The sequence below is a fragment of the Melanostigma gelatinosum genome (assembly GCF_949748355.1).
Source record: "Melanostigma gelatinosum genome assembly, chromosome: 1".
Lineage (NCBI taxonomy): Eukaryota > Metazoa > Chordata > Actinopteri > Perciformes > Zoarcidae > Melanostigma > Melanostigma gelatinosum.
Genome location: NC_136634.1, coordinates 4,684,753 through 4,702,653, shown reverse-complemented (window position 1 = coordinate 4,702,653; position 17,901 = coordinate 4,684,753). Strand labels below are relative to the sequence as shown.

Genomic DNA, 17,901 nt, shown 5'->3' with positions numbered 1-17,901 from the left:
GTGACCGAGACAGCTAATGCAGTGTGTGTCATAAGCAGTGAGAAAAACAAAGAGAATCTGAAGGCAAAGAAATGATCAGATCTTATTTCAAAACCTCGGTTATTTAAACGCAGACTGTCCTGCCTGAGGCTGAACTACTGATGTCGCTTCTTATCTCATCACTCACCTGACCAGATGGAAGATGAGGCGCTCCAGCGTGCTGAGGTGTGTCCTGCTGAGCTGGTCGATCACCGAGTACACCCCTCGGATCACCTCCCGCCTGTCTGGCTGACCTGAAGAGAAAACAAACACACACACACACACACACACACACCCTCAGACCAAGTTACACTCCACCTTCAGAAACTGACTCCCGGCTGGAGGACACGGAGTCACTGGCGGGGCAGATTATGAGCTTACCCATGGCCCTGAGGAACTCCTCGTACAGCTCAAATGTCATGAGAGGGCTGGGCAGGTCACGGAGCCACTGTTTGAGAACGCTGGCAATGACGTGGATGTTGTAGTCATCCAGGTTCACTTTGCTCACATCTGGAACAGACAAGTTAACTTTCATCTTTCTCCTGTTGTGACTCTATAACGTTTATTTAGACGTAGTAGGAGAAGACCTAGTAGTAACAGTAGTAGTAATAGTAGAAGGAGAAGTAGCAGAAGGGGTAGTTGAACCGTAGTAGAAGTAGTAGTCTTAGACGTAGTAGCAGTAGGTGAGTCGTAGAAGAAGACGACGAAGAGGAAGATGTAGTAGTAGTAGCAGAGTAGAGTCATAGTAGTAGTAGGAGTACAAGTAGTAGAAGAAGAAGATAAAAAAGAAGAAGTAGTAGTAGAGTTGCCATCATAGTAGTAGTAGTATTAGTAATAGTAGAAGAAAAATAAGTAGTAGTAGTAGTAGAGTCATGGTAGTAGGAGAGTTGTAGTACAACTAATTTTACTACGATGAAAACTGTCCTAATATTGCTACTACTACTATTACTACTACTACTACTACTAAAGCCATAGTGGCAGTATTTATAGTAATATTACTCGTAGTGGAAGAAGATAAAGAAGAAGAAAAAGTAGTAGTTGGAGTAGCGTCAGAGTAGAAGGAGTAGTAGTACGACTCATCTTACTACTATGATGACTCTACTACTAATACTACTAGTAGTCGAGTCATAGTGTGGTAGTTGTAGTAGTAGTAGTAGAAGAAAAAGAAGAAAAAGGAGACAAAGAAGTCGTAGCAGACTTGTCGTCGTACCAGTAGTAACAGTAGAAGAAAATAACTGAAAGAAGTAGGCTACTACAGTACATACAGGTAGAGTTTTAGAGTATGCAATGAATTTAATTTCAAAATCAGCTCTTACATTATATTTGCATCATATTGTCACTTGAGCTAACATAGTTTTCACAACAGAAGCACACATTTCACAACATGAAAACACAGATATGAAATATTCAGATTTTTCCATATATTTTCGTGTCAGCCTCACCTGTGTCCAGCCCCAAACGGAGCTCTTTGATCTTATTGGTGGAGCCCGACTTCCTGTAGATGCCCTCCGTGTAGAGGCCGTGCATCTCGATGTAGTTGATGAGCTTCTCCACCAGCTGAGGAACCGTTCGCTCCTCGCTGGTCAGACGGGACAACTCCACACCGTACTGCCGCGACGACAGCTCCGGATCGTACTTGTGTACAAAAATACAAACGCAGACACAGAAACACGTCACATTAAAGTGAGCCTGCTGTGTGTGACTCAGGCTGACAATTGGACTTTCGGCGGACTACTAGATCAAGTCAGCCAGTAGCGGAGCACGAGTACGTTTTATTAGTCATAAATTGAACTTAATTTTAATTAAAGGAAGATTGTTTTACTTCGTATTTTAAAAAGAGACAGTGTTGCTTTCAGAAAGAGTCCACGGCAGAGTTTGCAACTGTAACTCTTTAGAGTAAACGGTTCAAATGAATGCTTTTACCTCAAAGACATAAAGGCAGAATATCAAACCAAGAAAAAGAAGAAAGTGTTTCATTGGTTGACAAAGCTTTTGTTAAAAAAAGCAGTTATTATGGTCATTTTTCACCACGATTCTTGCTCAGCGAGCTCACAGAATTTTTACGTACAATACTCACAATAGAAGCACTCGGAAAATTTTGCCAAAAACGTGGCCGGCATACTATATTTTATTACATTGTTAGATGACATGAAGTCACACAGTAAATCAATGAATAATTGTTGCCATTAGTGATTAAACTGATGTGCTATGATATCCGTATCCAGTGTTATCTTTGTGCATTTTAACACCGCTGTGATATTTCAGCATCCTGAAATCAGACACTTTCAGATAAATAAATAAAATGTCCTCCTACCTTTTTACTGCACTTGGTGGTCATCTTGGAGCAGCACTTCCTGTGGCAGGCGTAGCGACACACTGCAGAAAACAGACCGACACGATCAGACTTCTAAAACCTCCGCGCAACTGCAACAACAGCTGCAGTCAGTCGGTCAGTCTTAAGACGGTGAACGTCGAGGCGTTAGAGAGTGTGGATGTGATGTCTGCTGCTCACTGAAAGTGCAGATGGAGCTTGAAACTAGATAGCAGATGAATTTATGAGGTTTAATCGAATATTTTCCGACACTCAGGGAGGCAGGGCAAGTGTGTGAAAGTGTAGTGTGTGTGCGTGTGTGTGTGTGTGTGGGCGAAAAGAGTAGGAGGGGGTGTAATGTGCTGTGTGGGTGGAAATAAAAACCGCACACATGGCGTCAGACCCTGAGAGTAAGTGAGTTAGGAGAACATTAGGAACTGCTGGTGGTGTATTTATCTCTGTGTGTGAGAGTGAGTGAGTGTGTGTGTGTGTGTGTGTGTGTGTGTGTGTGTGTGTGTGTGTGGCATTGGGCAGACTTGCAGATATTCACAGCCTGCCTTTATGGTGAATACAAAGATGCAAAACAAAAGGCAAATAAATGTTTTGTAAAAAGTAAAAATAAGGCAAATACTTATGAACCGTAAATTTGGTGTGTACTCCGTGACATAAATCTCCTTCCAGGTCTGTTAATGTTGTAGCTTCACACTCATCTAATGCTTTCTAGTGTGTAACTCCTACAACGTGTGACAGATATTCCATGACTTTCACCGTCACCGTCACTCCCCACGCGTCATACGAATGTACAAGTACTGCACTTTTCTGTCCTGTTCCTCCTTCTTTGTCAATATTTATGAAGTCGGTTGATATCAAAGATTCATGAACCATTATTTATTCGTCAGCTTTTAGTGTCACCACAGAAGGAAGTTCAATGAACACGCAGGGCGCAGTGAGTTACATTTTAAAAATGTAGCTTTTACTATCGGTTTGGCCTTTCGTCCACAACCCACACAGCATTTTAGGTCACTGAAAACTCCTGCCAGGGTGAAGATTTTCAGGAACTACCTGTATGTTTTCAGGGTAAACTGAATTTTATCTCCTTTTGAGGTGACTTTTAGCAGACGTGGTCAAAATAGCGCAGGTTCTAACCTTGTTTACAGGACGTTTTTACATGTTTACACATAAATGTACAATTATTTTAGGGGCGACCGTGGCTCACTGGGTTAAGAGGGTTGTCTGGCAACCTCAAGGTCAACGGTTCGATCCTCGACTGGGACGTGTCACGTGTCGAAGTGTACCTGAGCAAGACACTGAACCCCCGGGCCCCACTGCTCCCCATATACAGGGATGGGTCAAATGCAGAGACAAATTTCCCCCTTAAAGGGATCAACATAGTATCATAAATTAAAATTATTCTTCCATTATATTGAGCAACAGAGGGGGATGCAGGTCGCGGATACATTATCCAACACTGAGAGCACCTCGATTGTGTTTTTACAATTTCACATGGACAAAGATTTAAGTGTCCATTTATATATTTAAGTGTGTTTGTGTGTTTGCGTGTCCAGTCCTCACGTTTGCAGACGCAGGCTCGGTCCATCATCCAGATGAGGGAGGAGCAGTACTCGCAGTAGGTGGGGATACTGTACTGTGTGGACTTGAAGATGTGGCCGTTGTGTTCTTCCACCTGCAGGTGGGCAGCAGAGACACCGGTCAGCTCAGCTCAATCAATCAATTGCTTTTTTAATCCAAACACTTACGGTGTCAGTGCACCATTAAAAACTCACAATGTCAGTTTCCTTCTTCCTCGACTTCTTGCGTTCTCGTTTCGGAGCCTTTAAAGAGACGAATGTGTTGAAAGAATCATAGCATTTCACACTTAACAGCCTTTTTTAATTTTCCTTGTGAGGGCTGAACATGTAAAGAATTGATAACTATAGTCATTGTTTTTTATTGCAAAGGGCAGTTCAGTAAGTTAAACAACTTTAACTCTCTTACCCTGCTGATCGTTCCCTCCATGGGCTTGTACTCCGTCATGAACTCGTCCAGGAAGACCTTGAAGGTGTTGACCCACACCTTCACCGGCGACTCGCACCAGTCCCTCTGCTCCAGGCGCATGGTCTTCTCCAGGATGTGCTCGAACAGCGCGTAGAGATCCTTGTAACGGATGCTCTTCCCGTCATCCATCTGGTGGTGTGGGAAAAGGAAATGTTCAGAATCATCAGTGACTTTGTGTTCCAAGTAAACATTTACTACTCAGGGTTCTCCGATTGGAAAATAGAATATTTTGTTTTTTACAGTTTTAATCCACTTAGATGCAAGATGGCCGCGTTGCCTCTTCTGCAGTACATCCCAGCCAATCACATCATGCTTCTCTTTCCGGTTCATACTTACGGTGTTTTGACTTTCTATAATGCTCAAAAAACACTTTATTTCATCGCACACTGTCCGTCACAATAAACCTGTATTCACCCTCTGTCCTTTTAAGTCCCCCTCCCAAAAAATGCCTTATTGAAACACGCTTTCTGATCTAAGGAGCCCACAAAAAAACAGACTGAGTTCTCTTATTTTACAGTCTGTGGGGTTGTAGGTGCTTGAGATACCCAAACGTGTCTGGAATTCTTCACACAGTAGAGAACAAGCAGAAGAGCAGCGAGGACTCACCGCCAGGGCGGTGGAGTAAGAGTTGAAGATGTTGATCCTGAACTCCCTCAGCGCTTTCTTGAAGACGACGTCCACCATGGTGTCCTTCTTACCGTCCTCAGACTCCAGGTCTGCGATCTGGAGGGACAGACGCTTTTTAAGTTAACAGCTCAACTCATGAAACGGGAATAAAACAAGCTGAAAAAAAGTCAGCAACCATTTACGGGGATCATTTTCTAAAAAGTTTTCTTTAAAAAGTGGACACTATGCTGTGAAACTCCACTGTGGCACAATTATTCCACTTCAAAATAGGGTGTAAATGCATCTTCTTTGGCAATTTTAGCACAAACTTCACAGACAGATATTTATTTTAAACGTAGACGCATTAAACCAAAACGATGTCCCGAAGTATCCCCTCACCTTCTTCATGAGGAAGTCGTTCATGGTGCGGTAGTCGTGGGCCGAGCTGAGGATGTGCAGGGCGTCGTTTTGCCACTGGGCCGGTTCCAGAGCGATGTTGCCGATCTTCACACTGCGACGCCTCCTCGTCTTAGGAGACGGCTCCTTGTTCTCCTTACTGTCCCGGACCCCCCGAGACGGAGCTGCCTCCAGATCTGGACTGTGAGGAGGAGAAGGAGGGCCTTCTGGGAGGATGGAGACGAAGGGAGGTGGAGGCAGGTCGAGAGAAGGTGGATTACTAAAAAATGACTTGTTTACCAAGATGCTTCGGTTACCAGGAAATCTTCATAAAACCTATTTTACATTTTTAAATAATATTTTGTAGTGTACTGTAATGACCTTCAAATAAAACTAGAATTTGTCTGCAGATTGGATTCATTTTTTACCATGCGTCTCTGGGGCGTCGCTCCCGCTGGCCTGCTTCTCTCTCGACAGCTTCTTCTCTCCGTGCTTCGTCTTACTCCAGAATCTTATCCTTCCTCTCATCCTGCTGAATCACACAACGCAATGAATTTCACTCAATTGATTTAACAATACACACACACACCCAAGAAATGCATCTGTATGTCACATTGCAGTTTTTAAATAAAGCTACCGGTACAACGTCAGTCAGTGTTTTTATAAAAGTCTTTTAGATAGAACGTAAAACACTGTTTCTCCAGACAAACAAACATTAACCTCTTGAAAGTGTTTTCTTTTGCTACAGAACCGTAAAAACTGATTCTAAACCGCCGGCACAGCCTTCGGGAGCAATTTGCGGTTCAGTATCTTGCTCGGGGATACTTCGGAGGAGCCGGGGGATCGAAAGCCGATCTCCTGAATTAGAGGACGACCCGCTCTATCTCTGAGCCACAGCCGCCACAAATGTGAAATGTGATGCTGTGGGGAGGCTTTTCTATGCGATTAGAGACTCTCTGGTGCTCTCACCTTCCATCCTGACCGGAGGTCTTCCTGAGGACCTCCACCTTGCCCAGGTCCCCGGACGACATGGTCTTGTGGATCTTCTTCTGGTCTTCGTGAGACGGCTGGAGAGCAGAGAACGACAACTGGGTGAGAAAACAGAAACATATATTTCAGCTAAGTTATGAAGACTGGTCCAGGTTGCTTTCTGGAGACAGGTTGGTTCCTCTATATTTGTGCCGTAGTAATACATCAATATACTTTGTTGAACTACATAGAGTATAGTATGCACAGAATGCAGTGAGTGAAATCAGCAGCATCACAGAGGAGAACGCTGACGTCGAGGTGTTGAGAGGGAAACGGAGCTCATGCGTAGAAAACGACGCTGTTAGTGAGAAGTCACTCTGCTCGAGGTTTGAAGGACTCCAGCATGCAGCAGACGGCGTGCAGAGCAACACGAGGCGTGACGCCGTGCTTTCACATGAGTGGAGGAAGAGCTTCTGTGTGTCCTTACTGTGAAAACCTCTGTTTATTGTTGTTGAAGAAGAAGTAGAAGATACAGAGATACTTTGACACGGGTGGCATTTTGACTTTTAACCTACTATTTGTCCATCAGGACAAAACGGCCATACATCAGTTAGTTCCAGACCTTCTTACAACATGGCATGTTGTGTACTGAAGGAAACATGTGAGATCAAACTCCAAGATGTTGACGTGTCCCCTGAGAGAGAAATCTACTCTTGTGTGAGATGAAAAGGCTTCAGGTGACAACTTAGATGTCTCAGCTTCTCAGCCAGAGCGACGTGCAAGAACACTGACCACAGACGGGCCACCGGCTACAGACGGCCACCGGCTACAGACGGGCCACCGGCCACAGACGGGCCACCGGCTACAGACGGGCCACCGGCTACAGACGGGCCACCGACTACAGACGGCCACCGGCTACAGACGGGCCACCGGCTACAGACGGGCCACCGACTACAGACGGGCCACCGGCTACAGACGGGCCACCGGCTACAGACGGGCCACCGGCCACAGACGGGCCACCGGCCACAGACGGGCCACCGGCTACAGACGGGCCACCGGCTACAGACGGGCCACCGGCTACAGACGGGCCACCGACTACAGACGGCCACCGACTACAGACGGGCCACCGGCTACAGACGGGCCACCGACTACAGACGGGCCACCGACTACAGACGGGCCACCGACTACAGACGGGCCACCGACTACAGACGGCCACTGACTACAGACGGGCCACTGACTACAGACGGGTCGCCGACTACAGACGGCCACCGACTACAGACGGGCCACCGACTACAGACGGGCCACCGACTACAGACGGGCCACCGACTACAGACGGGCCACCGACTACAGACGGGCCACCGACTACAGACGGCCACTGACTACAGACGGGCCACTGACTACAGACGGGTCACTGACTACAGACGGCCACTGACTACAGACGGGCCACTGACTACAGACAGGCCACAGACAGGCCACTGACTACAGACGGGCCACCGGCTACAGACGGGCCACCGGCTACAGACGGGCCACCGGCTACAGACGGGCCACGGTGTTTGAGTGAGGTGGAGAAACGACGGACTGCAGCTCGGGAGTCAGACAGCAGTGAACAGAGCGACGGAAGTGAGGGTTAGCAGTGTTAGAGGCTCCTCCCCTTGCCGCTCGGCCAGCTCCACCTGGGAGGAAGGCGGCGGCGGCGGCGGCGGCGGCGGCGGAGGAGGGCGCCCCGAGTGGACAGGAGACAGTCGGTCGCGTGGAGGTCAAGGGACCTCCGGAGGTCCGGTGCTTTACCATCTCGGAGTCGCTGTGACAGTCGGCCTCGGGGTGGGCGTTTGGGGGAGACGGGGAGGGGGGCAGCGTGTGGGAGTGGGCGGGGATGTAGTATTCGTCTTCGTCGTCCGACTGGGTCGCCCCCTCGGAGTTACAGCGGGTGAGGAAGTCGGAGCGCGTCCGGGACATTCGCGCTTTCTTTTTGGGGCCGGGGCGGCCCACCTGCTTCCAGGTAACCACAGGAACATCAGGCGTGTACAAGACCGCTAACACATCTTTCATGTAAATTCTTAGCAGAAATTACAAAAAGTAGCTACAGATTCCCGACAAATAAATCTGTGTATACAGATGTGAATTATTTATGATGTATAAAATGAAAAAAATAATAATTTTATATGTTAAAAAAATGGGGGGGGGGGGCTGTCCTACCTCTCTGCTTCTGGATCCGACAGGTTTAGAGTCGTCTCTGAACATGGCCAGAGATCTTTCCTGGTTCACCAAATCCTTATCTGACCTGCAACACAAAAAACAGACATTCAACGTTTTAGAAAAAGCCAAAATCTTTTTAACTCGTCTTTTTTACAGGAATGTAGGAGGGGAAGTTTGCATGAATAAAAACATCTTAAAACATTACACTTTTTGAAAATGAACGGTCACCAGCCTAAAGCAAAGCTGCTATAATCAGGTTACGGGTTTATAATCTTTACAATATATCACATTCACATACATATAATGCTCTTTTCCTGGATTTTCTGAGCAGATATTTACTGATAAAGGTTCTTTGCATGGGTTTGGTGTATTTTGAGATGTTCTAAAAGCAGATTTGACTCTTTGAGTCCCTGAACCCTGACCTTCAGTCATAGAACGGGTCCACTTACTTGGAGAAGGGCAGCTTGCGTCTGGGTGGGGAGAACACAGTGTTGGGGGGTTTCTCCACCATGTTCACAATCACAGTCTGGCCCGAGCTCTTCTTCTGAGCCTTCGGTGGTTTTGTGTCCAGGACCGGACTGGGAGCCTCCTTTTGGGGCCGGACCGCCTTCTTCTCCTGCTGACTGGGGCGGACAGCGGGAAGGTCGGACTTCGGCTCCAGGACGATCTGGATGTCCACCTCTGAGGAGCAAAGCCCCGATTCTGGACTTGATACTTGGGCGGTTAAGGACGGATCCACCCCGGATGCGTCGCTCTCCGACTTGATGGCAACACCGTGAGGCTGTTCCACCTCTGATGCTACCTCCGAGCCCGCAACGTGGGTCATCTGGGAAGCGGGTAATGCTGCTCCCGCTTCAGGAGCTCCTTCCAGGGTTTGGGCCGCCAGCAGCTCCCTCTCCTCCACAGGGCTCTCCTTCTGCATGCTGATGAACACCACTACTGGCCTACGAGACGTGGACTCTCGTCTGTCTCTGTGGGACTTCAGCGTTGGTTCGTGAACTGGACTTTGGTCCGAGGCGATATAAAACGTTGCCCTCGGACCCTCCGCCTTGTTGGGCGGCTCCATTGCAGGCTTCTCATTGAAGTTTGAATCTCTCAGTTGGACGTCCAGCATTCGGGGTTGTTCTTGAGGGGCAGTCGGCTTGGAACCTTCGGTGTCCATGTCTTCCACACCGAGCAGTTCACAACTACCGTGACTCGCCGGAGATCCCCGAGGTGAATGTCTGTGAGGGTCTTCCGGCTGACAGGTGCCGCCGTCTGGGACCGAGTCTTCTTGGACGCTGGTGGTTCGGACCTTGAGGAGCTCCAAGCTAAACTGGGCCTGCTCCAGCTCTCTCATCCGCCTGCTCTCTCGTTTGGACCGGTTCTTGTGGCTCGGCTCGTCTGTGCTCCTGCTTCGCTCCGAGTCCTCTTCTTTTTCTGTCTCTCCCGGATCTAACGGAGCAGACTTGGAGTCTTCGGACAGTTCGACAGAGACATCCTGGACATAAGCTTCCTGTCCTGAGGAGGCGAGGTCCTCCATGGTTCCTGCATCTGTCTCTGCTGGTGGACTCTGTTGTCTTTCACGCTGCTCCTTCACCTCCCTGAATCTAAAAGACATTATCAGTGAATAATAAGAAAAGGTAATTAACAACTGAACAGAATATTATAAACACACCAACCATAATTTTGCTGAAAACATTTACACACCATTTTTGGTTTCTACAGATTTTAACATTTACCTGCAATAACTGATTTTTTTGGCCACTTGGGGGAAACAACTGAACACAACACTGATGTATTTGTTTCTACCAAAACCGATGAGCTCAACAGAACTGAGCTGAACTGCAGAGTCAGGTGATGAAGTCTCTGTGGGTGCATCACTACGAGCGACTCCTTCCACACACAAGTAGACATGCAATCTATTGTGAATATAAACACATTGATTATAGCTGCTTTTAAACTCTCTCTTTATACCAAATGTTTCCTGCAGCAAGAAGATGCTGATTACAGCATTTTTGGACGAGACAAAACAAGGTCCCTTCTGCAACGAGCTCAGAGAACTACACCTAGAATTTTGTATTATTGTTTTTTAGATCCAAATTTTCAAAAGATCTTGATGCCTGATGAAGGTTTATGACCGGAATGCTGCGTCTCAGATCAAATCTGACCGTCTCCATCGTCCCACGCACCTTTCTACCAGGTGTGCATTCATACATAATGACCGTGATGTAAATGAACGTTCCTGACACTTTTTACCTCCATCTCCACATCACCTGATGTTCTCTTGAACAGGTAAACCAGCCCTTTTGAAAAGATATACGTTTGCTAAAGAACAATATGAACAGTCAGGCTCCCTCATGTGGCGCAACGATGTCCTGCTGATATCAACGTTAAAGAAAAGATTATGGAAGAAATTCCCTCATGAAATCTCCAGCGACCCACCCGAGCGTCCCGACCCGGTGGTTGTGAGACGACTGTATTAACTGAAGCTGTTGTCGGATAACTTTCACTCACCTGAGTCGAGCCAGGTGTCCCCTGGCCATGGCCTGCAGCTGTGTCACAGTCCTGTACGTCCGGCAGTAGCGGCTCCTCTCCCTGAACCCTCTCCACGTCGCCTGAACCGCTACGGCCGCCGCACACCTGCGTCGGCAGCGGCTCCTCCAGCTCCTCTGGATGACGACGGCAGAGTCCCGCCGCTGCAGGAACCTCCTGCGCTCCCTGTAGCTCCTCCAGGCCGCCTGCAGACACACCGCCGCCGCCTCCTCCTCCTCGTCGGCCGAGTCCACGGAGGACTGTCTGAGGAGGCAGCGCCGCCACCATCGCTGCAGGAAGACAGACACCGAAAATGTGTTGACTTTTTTTGATGTTATTGTTATTAAATGTAGATGGAAATACAGGCTGCCGGTACAGCAGACAAACATCGAGTTTTCGTATCTGAATGTGGAGTAATTTGTGGATTTACAATCAATCTTGCTTTTCTCCAATGAAAGATGTTTCCAAAAACATGCCTCTTTGTTGATTTCCTTTTTTAGGTTTGATCTCCTTGACGATTTTGGGCAGAAAATATATATATTTTTATAAGTAAAAAGGTTTTAATCCTCCCTTCTGACCCTCTAAAATATCTAATTTCCTGCTGCGCTGCAGTGGAAGCTACGTCAGGTAAGACCCGAATAAGTAAAGGAAGTTTGTGGAATTTAATATTTTTGTTTTCCATGGCTGATGAAGCACCTGATCAGACACAGGAAGAACTTCATTTTCTTGTTATTTAGAAATGCATTAAATGTCAGATTGTATTCTTACCGCGTGCAAACAGAAACTTTATCAGCAAGCTACTGAACACATTTCTGACAAACTCCTATCTGAAGCACAGTGTATTTGAAATTTCAGTCCTGAAACAACAATGATTAAGGCTCAAACAGCAGTTTAGAGGATATGTGTTTGACTGAATGTTATCCGTCTCTCATTGGCTCGTGAGTTTTCTTTCCCACTGTCAAAGATTTGGAGAGTTCCCCTCTGAGGACTCCAGAGAAAACATACAGACGTGAAGGCCCGACTGCAGTGTTTTCTTCCTCCGTCAATCCTTTCACTGTTTGCTTTCGTTCATTCTCTGCCTCCCTCGGCCTCTCTCTCTCTTTCTCTCCTCGGAGAGATAACAGTGCGTCTGTACGTCTGTATGTACGGCTCATATATAGAACAATACGAGGCCAAACAACAGTGAATGCCTACTTTTCAACCAGTCACACTAAAAAGGTCACTTTATTGCAGCATGGTGAGGAGTTAAACCACAGCAGGTGGATTGTGATTGTGAGTTCGCCTTTAACATATTTTCTATTGAGACGTCATGCTCCAGTATGTCCTGACATGTTTCAAACATCCCCCAAGAGGACAAATACATCCTGAATATAAGAGAGCGGGAGCAATAACAAAACAGGAAACCGTACATGTGAATCATATCTAATCAGGAGACGATATTCAGAGGACCATGTTCTTGTATATCTGGAGTTAATGCACCGCTATTAATCACTTCATGCCCAAACAGCTTGAGAGTATGCAGCCTTAATGGACTTTTCCTCAAATGGAAGAACCTTGTCTGTACTGGAATGGTGAATCTATTCATGATGCACTTACAGCGGCCATTTTATAGCTAATCTGAATCAGAAACACTATTTTTAGCTGCATGAACGAGACAGCAGGAACGGGGATGCGGACTTGCTGAGCCTCTCCTCCCCACAAACCACGTCTCACCTGGATGACAAAGGCGGCTCGCCTCATGTCAACAAAGTGCTTCCTCTCCAGGACGGCCCTGAAGCGGCGCTGCAGCGTGACGATCCGCCGCAGGACCTCCTGGTGGAGGAGGGTCTGTAGACGCTGGCGCTCCGCCTCCCGCAGGAACACCTGCAGCACACGGGAACATTTTTAAACAATCCGCTGCAGGCCAACAGAGTAAAATGGGACACCGAAGATGAACTGGTTTCCAGAAACCGTACCATCGTGTTGCCCACTTGATACCCGGCAGGCGGCAGGTGGATCCGTCTGAAGAACTCCCGGATGCCTGACTTGGTCGGGCTCGTGCCTTGAGGCAGCAGCACGTGAAAGTGACGCACAAAGTCCTGCAGCATGGTGGAAAGCGGGTTTTTAGATACAAGGAGCTTGACAACATCAGTTAATTCTTAGTTTCCCTCCGAGAAATAGAGAAGATAAGAGACATAAACATGTGACACTAAGATGGCGTCGACGAATAGATCTGCTGTTAGACGGCGGCAGGAGAGGATTACCTGGAAGGTGTACTTGATGCTGTACCCTGACTGTCGGATCCGGACGGTTTCCAGCATGCCGGTGTATCTGAGCTGTCTGAGCACCAGGCTGTCGTTGAAACGCAGCGGCAGCTGATGGACACAGAGAGAAAGAGAAAGTAAACAAACAAGCAAATCAGCAGTCATTCATTTAGAGAACAGGTGAAAGCAATGACTCCTCTGTAGAAGATATTACCTTCTCTGCGTTGGAGCGAAAACATTTGACGAAGTACGGCTCAGACTGATCGAGAGTCTCCATCAGCTTAGTGAGGGACGCCTGCACACACACACACACACATCAGGGACATCACGTCCTCTTTAAATGAGGACAGAAACGCAGCGGTGGAAAGCAGCTCAGTACATTCACTCAAGTGATGTACTTAAGTACAATTTTGAGGTACTTCTACTTTACTTGAGAATTTCCATTTTATGCAACTTTATACTTCTACTCAACTAAAAAATATTATCAATAAATAAAATATGATATATATATATATATATATATATATATATATATACATACATACATACATACATACATATGCACTATTCTGAAATGTCTAATTTACTTTCAGTATTTTCACACTGCGTCATTGCGACTTTTACTTCCATCCCTTTTGTGTTACAAAGCAATACAGCTCTAGTTCTGCAACAGTTTGACTGCATTTATGATTCCAGATTCATTTTTTATTGCCATTTCAGTACAGCTGATAAGAATGTGTGTAAACATCTCATATCTTGATGCATGTCTTAGTTCAATATGTATTATTTGTATAAGTGGCGTGGTGTTGATAACACCTTTTACTTTGAAATGTTTAAGCATATATATTCATTTACACCTGAAATCACTTCAGAGTGCAGCTGCTGCTGAGTAACTGGTGTTTTTGTGATTCACAGATCCTCCATTAGAGGGCGACGGAAGCACTGACCTGGAACTGGGCGCTGATGCTGGGCGGCTTCTTCTTCTTGTGCAGGTGGAGCAGAGACTTGGTGATGCGGTCGTGGAGCGTCACACTGCTCAGGTAACGCAGAGACTTCACGTCCAACAAGTGCTGCGTTCACAAAAAGCAGACATGGAGCTGTGTCTGCACGCTGACGCCTGATGCATCACTGGATCTCTGATATCCGCTTCGCACGATGCTGTGTCGTGTTTGTGTCTTACCTTGGGAAGGCTCGGCTTGGTTTTGACGTTCTTGTTCCTCCTACAGGTGAGAAATATTATTATAATAAATCAATATTATTATTAATATCAAAAATATTCAAATAAGAATTCAAGGTACGATAATACAGTTTAAAAGAGTATTATCGTATTGTTCTAAGAGTATGTACCGGTTCATTAGTACATAAAATGTATTATATATTGTATTATTTAACAATAATTAATACCGTGGAACCAGCTATACCCATATATATCATCCTCTGAATACCCTGGCTACTACACTACCCATAATGCAAATGGAGAGCATTTTTTCCCTAGGTCCTCCTGAAAACGCATCCACCAGCTAACAGAGGGAAATAAAACCTGCTGGAAGTACAACAAGGTACACATGTTGAAACTAGTTCCTTGCTCATACCGACTGTATCAGTACGATTGATTAGAGCCGCCACAGCTGAGCGATTTTCATGTGAATCCATCAGCTTAGACAAACGGATTGGAGTCAATCGTTTCTAAATAGGTCGGAAGAAGAAATGTGAAAACAAATCAAAAGTCTGGAGTGAGTTTCCGTGTGTGTCACTGACAGGAGGATGCCCTGCGCTCTCTCCAGGAGCTTGCTGCTGGTCGAGTTGAGGAAGATCCCGTCTTCCTCCAGGGCGGGACTTCCTGTCGAGGACAGACGACCGGACCTGGAGCTGCGACCGTTGCAGCCATCCCTGCAAGAGGCAGGGATTGAAAAGCTATTCATATTTCTGCTGTTTTTCTGATGATAGTAACACTTATTATTATTATCATCATCATCATCATTTTTACTCAGTTAAGATGTGTTTTTGGGGTTAAATTCTTCCTCATCCGAAGGTGAAACGATGGTGGGTGTCGTACACTGTGCATATAGTTTGAAACCCCTCGAGGCAGATTTGCCTCAGACTCTTGTATTTGGGGCGCACTCACCAGCTGGCCTTCTCATTCAGGGTGTTGGCGCCTTGAAGATCTGACAGAGGCGTCCGCGGATTCTTCCTCGTGATACCTGGATGGCAGGAGGACAGAAGACGGGGAGGGAAGAGGAGGACACGTGAGGAAAAGCCATGTTTCATTTATTGACATCTTTATCTCCGACCACAGCATGTCGGACTCCCCCATCAGCTTATCGTCCAACCACCACATTGCTTCCACCATGGACACACTGTATTGTGATTGCCTGGGCAAAAATAGCAAGTGAAGCCAATGCATCAAATGCACCCCAGTATTCAAAAAGTTATAGTTTTGCGTCCTGCGATTATGGACTGAAAACAGAACACAGGAAAAGATAGGCCAGCGTATGTTGAAAGAACCTGCTTGGCCTTCTGACGACAGCCTCTTCTTATCTCTCTCTATCTGCGCTATCTGGCTACTTTCACCCACTACTAAAGCTTCATCTTGCTCTCGTCTTAGACTGGCTTTACTTTTCCCCAGTCGGCCCCAAGCGTTTGGTGTGTGTGTGTGTGTGTGTGTGTGTGTGAGTGAGTGAGTGAGAGAGAGAGAGAGAGAGTGTGTTTCGGTGGAGCTGGCAGTGGGAAATGTACAGTAATACCGATGGAGCCATTACATATGAAAACAAGCGGCTAATGAGCTGGGCGTTTCCAGTTTACATTTGGGGTTTTCTCTTGTAAAAGTTTAAACCCACTGCTTTTACGATCCAATGATTTATGATTTATGACACACACACACACACACACACACACACACACACACACACACACACACACACACACACACACAGCGAGCCTGGCTCTGTCCAAAGATGAAAAAAATGACCGATTATCCAGATTTAAAGAAAAGAATGGTTTAAATTGATGCGACAGAGGTGGCGAACTTGTGGTCTCTACGATGAGTCAAGAAATGCTGTATCCTCCATTTCCCACAATGCAACTTGAATGTCTTTTCCTTACAGACTACAAGCCTGATAAATATCCACGCCATCTTATACAACACAGGACTTCCAATCATAGTCTCCCAACCCAAGGAGAGTTAACCCCTGATGACATCAACAAGGTTATTTTAATACAGCAAAATACATCAAACAGTGTTTACAGGCTGAGTAGTATAAATCATGAGTGGTACTAATCACTGATGCTGATGTGTAAAATCAGTGGAGTTTCCCTTCAGGGGGGAGAAACTCTTTGGGGGAATTTCCAAGGGAATCAATTTCAGTGAAATCCCACTGGAGTCATGTGCATGAACACAAAGTGCTGCTTTACAACATGAGGGCATGTGACACTTGGCGGTTCAGGCACACAATACACACTCAGCCCCACATGTAGAATAAAAAACGTTCACATCTGAAGCTAAATTTGGGGGAAAGGACGACCAGAAAATCCAAACGCTGCCAGTTCACATGGGACTGATTCTTCTGTCTGGTCACTCGTGCCGTCTCCGCTGTTAGGCGAGCCAATCGGACCAGAGCTCAAAATGACCGAGATCATTTCCCATTTCCAATATCTTATTAACGGCTGGAATAAAACCAGCTCACTGAGGCTGAAAATCATCAGCGATCCATAATGCTCAATTTCACCACCAACGACTTCTTCAATACAGCCTGGAATGAATGTATTTCATGGGTTGAGCAACAGCTTCTGATTAGGTTTTTAGGAGAACTGCAGGTCACTTCAATTCAACGAACCTTTATCGACAGGAATCCGTACAATCACAAACCCCATTAGCATAACGCTGCACAGTTGTTATCTTATTATTCGCCTTTCGTGTCTGTTGTGTGTGCAAATTGATCATTATTATTTTTAAGGGAATTTCTCAAAGTTTGATTTTTTTTTAAAGGTGAAAATTCTGCAAAAAAACAACGAAAAGTGTTTTTATTCTTTGTTTTTTTGGATTGAGGCGGACACTGTTTGCTGCAGCCGGAAACCAGAAGACCTTCATGACGCGATACAACACGGCGGAGAGTCTTGCGGTATTTCGAGTTACTTACTGTACTTCTCGTCTTTGCATCTTTGAAGGATCTCGAGGCTCCTCTGGTGAACCGGGTGATGAAGGAAACTGAAGCTGTCGACAGTTTTGACAACAACACAGGGAACTGCTGCATTGTTCCCTAAAACAGAGAGATGGAGAGCAAAAGGAAGAGAAGAAGAGAATTATATATATATATGTATGTATTATATGTTGAATAAAAAAGACAAGAAACGAAAAAATGTAATAATAAAGAGGAGACGAAAAGGGAAGTATGGAAAGAAGGTGAATCAGCAAGCGGGAGAAGAAAAGCAGCAAAAACAAAAGGAAGATAAGAATTCGAGAGAGAGGACAAAGACACAAACCCTTCTGAGATAAGCCAGTGGGGACATTTTCAAACACTGCACTGTATCGCTCCTCCCAGTTGGTGAAAATAAACACTGCAGAAGAAGATCAACACCTTTATTCTTCCTCCTCCT

At 46.1% G+C, this 17,901-nt stretch overlaps 1 protein-coding gene across 12 annotated transcripts in view; it reads right to left on the bottom strand.

Moving 5' to 3' along the window:
- Positions 1 to 17,901, bottom strand: part of LOC306781598 (unconventional myosin-IXAb-like) — a 103,134-nt gene that overhangs the window by 6,609 nt on the left and 78,624 nt on the right. For 4 of the 12 annotated variants that reach the window (XM_079274514.1, XM_079274524.1, XM_079274523.1 and 1 more), the window contains 24 exons: positions 17,445 to 17,564; positions 15,434 to 15,509; positions 15,067 to 15,198; positions 14,489 to 14,528; positions 14,256 to 14,378; positions 13,523 to 13,603; positions 13,309 to 13,419; positions 13,021 to 13,143; positions 12,779 to 12,928; positions 11,048 to 11,355; positions 9,001 to 10,140; positions 8,552 to 8,636; positions 8,144 to 8,347; positions 6,356 to 6,453; positions 5,815 to 5,918; positions 5,390 to 5,613; positions 4,991 to 5,107; positions 4,325 to 4,513; positions 4,114 to 4,161; positions 3,902 to 4,013; positions 2,333 to 2,394; positions 1,461 to 1,653; positions 400 to 528; positions 167 to 272 (listed from right to left, as the gene is read on the bottom strand). In XM_079274514.1, coding sequence (XP_079130640.1) covers positions 167 to 272; positions 400 to 528; positions 1,461 to 1,653; positions 2,333 to 2,394; positions 3,902 to 4,013; positions 4,114 to 4,161; positions 4,325 to 4,513; positions 4,991 to 5,107; positions 5,390 to 5,613; positions 5,815 to 5,918; positions 6,356 to 6,453; positions 8,144 to 8,347; positions 8,552 to 8,636; positions 9,001 to 10,140; positions 11,048 to 11,355; positions 12,779 to 12,928; positions 13,021 to 13,143; positions 13,309 to 13,419; positions 13,523 to 13,603; positions 14,256 to 14,378; positions 14,489 to 14,528; positions 15,067 to 15,198; positions 15,434 to 15,509; positions 17,445 to 17,564 — 4,075 coding nt within the window. The remainder of the gene's footprint in view (positions 1 to 166; positions 273 to 399; positions 529 to 1,460; positions 1,654 to 2,332; positions 2,395 to 3,901; positions 4,014 to 4,113; positions 4,162 to 4,324; positions 4,514 to 4,990; positions 5,108 to 5,389; positions 5,614 to 5,814; positions 5,919 to 6,355; positions 6,454 to 8,143; positions 8,348 to 8,551; positions 8,637 to 9,000; positions 10,141 to 11,047; positions 11,356 to 12,778; positions 12,929 to 13,020; positions 13,144 to 13,308; positions 13,420 to 13,522; positions 13,604 to 14,255; positions 14,379 to 14,488; positions 14,529 to 15,066; positions 15,199 to 15,433; positions 15,510 to 17,444; positions 17,565 to 17,901) is intronic. The other 8 variants (XM_079274521.1, XM_079274525.1, XM_079274516.1 and 5 more) reach the window with 6 other exon arrangements.